A 3,931-nucleotide genomic window follows, 5' to 3' on the forward strand; every position below is an offset into this window, starting at 1 on the left:
AGAGACGACACTTGCAGTGAGAAAGACAGAGACAGCCTGTGGGAGAAGGACAGGACTGAAAGTAGGGCGTCTTCTACCTCTGCTGCTACTTTAACCAATGTGAGTCTTATAAACAAGTTACAAGAATCCATTATAGAATTTATATGGTGGTAAGTTTATCGTACGCGAGGCCTCGACTTAGAAAATACTTGTAATAAATATGCTTTTTGTAGAAGAACATTTTCAGCTATTATCAGTTCATTATTATGTTCTTCTGTGGTTAAATACGTTAATAAATATCATAAAAAAATGTTTAACATGAGAGCATTTGAGTCAATAATTCATATTTTATAACATTATATATTTTAATGTTAACAAAATAAAATAGCATCTGGTCCAACAACACCATTATGTTTAGGGTTGGTATTCCCCTGCCCTAAGTGGAGTGTCAGCAGCGAAGATCCGCGACAATCCGAAGCACACAAAAGAGCTGCAACCGACGACTCCTCAAGTCCGACCTGAGCCTCACCTCCCACCCTGAGATGGAGATAGACTACTACGACTACGAGGTCAACAATGCTGGTGAGAGATGGTTTTGCGCACTTATATTATTCTTAACCGTATGCAAGTTCAATGCTGATGACCTAATATGTTTTCAAGCCTGTTGTATATTTACTTTAGTTTTTACACCCGGCGTGCGTGCGTCGGGTAAACCTAAATATTCTCTGACTTAGGATCCATTTAAACCCATTGGAATGCTAGATTGAATCTTAGATTGGTCATATACAGGGTCATTTTCAGATTGCGTTACTAAATGAAACCACATACTTAGCTACTTGAAAATAAGACTTTACAATAAGGTACTTGCGCCGTAGATGTAAAACAGAAAACTGTAAGTTACGAACAAAATAAATACTTATTAATAAAAAGTAATTGTTATTTCCGCGACCTAATGCCACTAGTACTACTCTAAAATAATTCGTCGCAGCGGCAACATCAGACTTTCGATCAGAAATAAACTCACTCACACGCCATATTTTCATTATACTACAAAATCAGAAAATTAATACCAGGATTTTTGGTGAAAATATTCGTTATTAAAGGATGATTTTTGGCACAATGTCAGCAAAGGTGAAAACGAATATGTGGTTTCATTTAGTAATGCAATGTCAAAATGACCCTGTATATGTATTTGGTATTCTTTTATGAAATGCAGCAATTCCCCTGTATTATATTTTAATTTTTATGTTTTTCCCTGTCATATCATGGAATTAAAATGAGCGGAGCATTTATTGCTATCTGTATTAACTGACTTTCTACGTATCTCTTAGTACTTAATACGTGAGTTAGAGTAGTCAAAAAAGTTTACTGAATAATGTTCAAAGTTCAGTGCACGAACTTGTTTTTGATCCTTCAAGCCAGACTTACATGGCATTTTATGTTTTCTGCGATGTAATAGCATGTTTTTAGATTTTATATTTATTTGGTTCTTTTATTTTATATTATAATTTTAGTTCGTTTGCTCACTCTCTTATAAAATGAAAAGAGATCATTTGGTACCTTTAAAGGTTTTTGCTGTAAATATAGATCTACACATTGTTGCAGGTTCGGTCCCAGGTTCGTATTTGGGCATGGATCCAGCATTTTTGGTCTGGATACCGCCACTCGAAGAAGGCGATATTTTGAAGGAGATTGACAATAATAGAAAACCTATTTATGAGGTGACCTACTTCCACTTTTGTAGATACCGACTGCTTACTCGTGCTAGTAACAATAAATGTTAAATCTTATTGGGAAGTTTATTTTATAGTGATAAATCTTTGATTAAAATTTATATTTCGATATCATATACAAAGTTATTTACTTGAGGTTTACATGTAGAATTTTGCAATAGAAGTAACAATTTACTAATAAATTCATTTTCACAGGAAATCCTGCCTCTAGAATTGCGCCCGGATCCTGGCAGTAACACAGAATCCCCAGAGGAAAGGCCGACATCTAGCACTTTAAAAAGAAACGAAAACAGAACAAACAGATCAACAGAATCTATCAAGTCTATAAGAAAAGTCATAGAAAAGGGAAACATTATACACCCTTTGAATTTCAGTATAAGTGATTTGCAAAATTCTCCCAAATTGCCGAGGAGGAACAAGAAGAAGAAGGTCGAAAGTCCCGTGGGAATACAAATGAATGAACTGTCGATGAGCAAATCTCCGGTTCGGGTCCACAGAAGGGACTCTGATGCAAATAATTCTACGTTAAAACGAGTAAACGACAATGCTAGAGAAACTAACGCTGACACTTTAAAAAGGTCAGATTTTGCTGATATTAAATTTGCAGATGAGAATTCTGACTCGTCGAATGATATAAAATTCGCAGACGACTCGCCAGATAGCAATAGGATGGTTGATAAATACAATGTTAAAGTATAGATGACTTGTAATACAGCTATACAGTATGTGAACCGTTGATACATTAAATTAAATAAGTTATTCAAAATCGAAAAAAATAATCCGTGTATCATGTTAATTTTAGCTGTTCTTTAATCAAATGGTTGATGATAGATAATATAATTATTTTTTATTAAGTTCAGATAACGCCATAATTGCAAAAAGGCGGATTTGCCCGCGTAGACGGAATAGGGCCCTCTGACCTTATGTCATAAGCAGTTTACGTACTGTATATAAATTTCATATAACATTATTCGTAAAGTTCTTTTAAAATACTAGTTTATTTGTGATTAGAAATGTTCATTCTTTTTAAATCCTAACAAATTAGGAAATTATGTCGGACAACTGTATAAATGGCAATTTCTTAAATTAAATCTGCAGTAACTTCATTTTGTGGTGGTACCACCTCAGTTGAACAGAGTAACTTGAATCTTCATTTCGTTTTTAGTGGTACAATCTCGGTTGAATCGAGTCCTTACTTTATTCAAATATGCGTATTCTCTCCTATTTTTGTAAGTTTTCAAAATGAAAAATAACAAATAAATTAGCATTTTACAATATTCAGTAGTTCCCTTCACCATTTGGGTATCCATAGGGTCAACCAGGACACCCGCTTTTCGCCAAGCGTGTTCCGACCCATGATGTGATAGGGGGCGAGCCTATCGCCATATCGGGCACAAATTCCAGACTCTGGGCTATCAGCCCAGAGTCTGGAATTTGAGCAGACAAAACCTAAAAAATCACTTTTCCCGACCTGGAATTCGAACCCAGGACCTCAGAGCGCTGCCGTACCGTGCATGCAGTACAACTACGCCACCGAGGCCTAGAGAAACCTAATTTATATGAAAAGTAATAGTTTAATAATTGATCTTATTTTGCTTTCATCTCATTCCAATCGGATGTCGGTCCTATACTCTTTCAAGCAAGTGGTAACTGGTGGTACCACTTGCTTGAAAGATAGAGTCCACCTGGATAGGTACCACCGCAATGTCTATTTCTGCCGCCAAGCAACACTGTATAATCACTGTTGCGTTCCCGTTTGAAGAACATTCTAGCCAATGTAACTACTGGACATAATAAGATTCAACACGTCATGTCTCAAGATGGCAAGCGCGAATACCAAACAATACTTTTTAATTCAACATGATGGCTGGTGTTTCTACTGTGGGCGGTCGTATCGCTTACCATTAGGCGAACGGCAAGCTCGTCTCGTCGTTCATAGAAATTATCTTCTACAGTCACTATGAATATCAAATAAAAAATAAAGCCATGAAAATTTTATTCTGCAAATTTTGTTGTCAAAGAACTGTGCATCGATAAAACCGCAGTCCATAGCGAGGGTTATTTAACACCGTTGGCCAGAACACTATTAAAGGTCACATGTATTTATATATTTTGTAAAATATAGCGTAGTATTTTATATTCGGTTTTTACTATGGGTAAAACGACACTGAATATAGTGGCACTCACTATAGTTTTAAGTCCAGTGTATTCACATACAT

The 3,931-nt window shown here is 35.8% G+C and overlaps 1 protein-coding gene across 1 annotated transcript; it reads left to right on the forward strand.

The window, feature by feature from the left end:
• The first annotated feature begins 1,585 nt into the window (after nucleotides 1–1,585).
• Nucleotides 1,586–2,996, forward strand: LOC119192890. Its single transcript, XM_037446633.1, has 2 exons — nucleotides 1,586–1,700; nucleotides 1,908–2,996. Exons 1-2 carry the CDS (start codon nucleotides 1,611–1,613, stop codon nucleotides 2,409–2,411), a joined length of 594 nt encoding a protein of 197 aa, XP_037302530.1. The 5' UTR covers nucleotides 1,586–1,610; the 3' UTR covers nucleotides 2,412–2,996.
• Nucleotides 2,997–3,931: the final 935 nt, after the last annotated feature.

This window comes from Manduca sexta, unplaced genomic scaffold (assembly GCF_014839805.1).
Source record: "Manduca sexta isolate Smith_Timp_Sample1 unplaced genomic scaffold, JHU_Msex_v1.0 HiC_scaffold_3322, whole genome shotgun sequence".
Lineage (NCBI taxonomy): Eukaryota > Metazoa > Arthropoda > Insecta > Lepidoptera > Sphingidae > Manduca > Manduca sexta.

What these genes read in the sequence shown, in the direction of transcription:
- LOC119192890 (XM_037446633.1), top strand. Translation starts at nt 1,611, where the DNA reads ATGGATCCAGCATTTTTGGTCTGGATACCGCCACTCGAAGAAGGCGAT. An exon ending in ATAGAAAACCTATTTATGAG is followed by an intron (nt 1,701 to 1,907) that starts GTGACCTACTTC and finishes TCATTTTCACAG; the next exon opens with GAAATCCTGCCTCTAGAATT.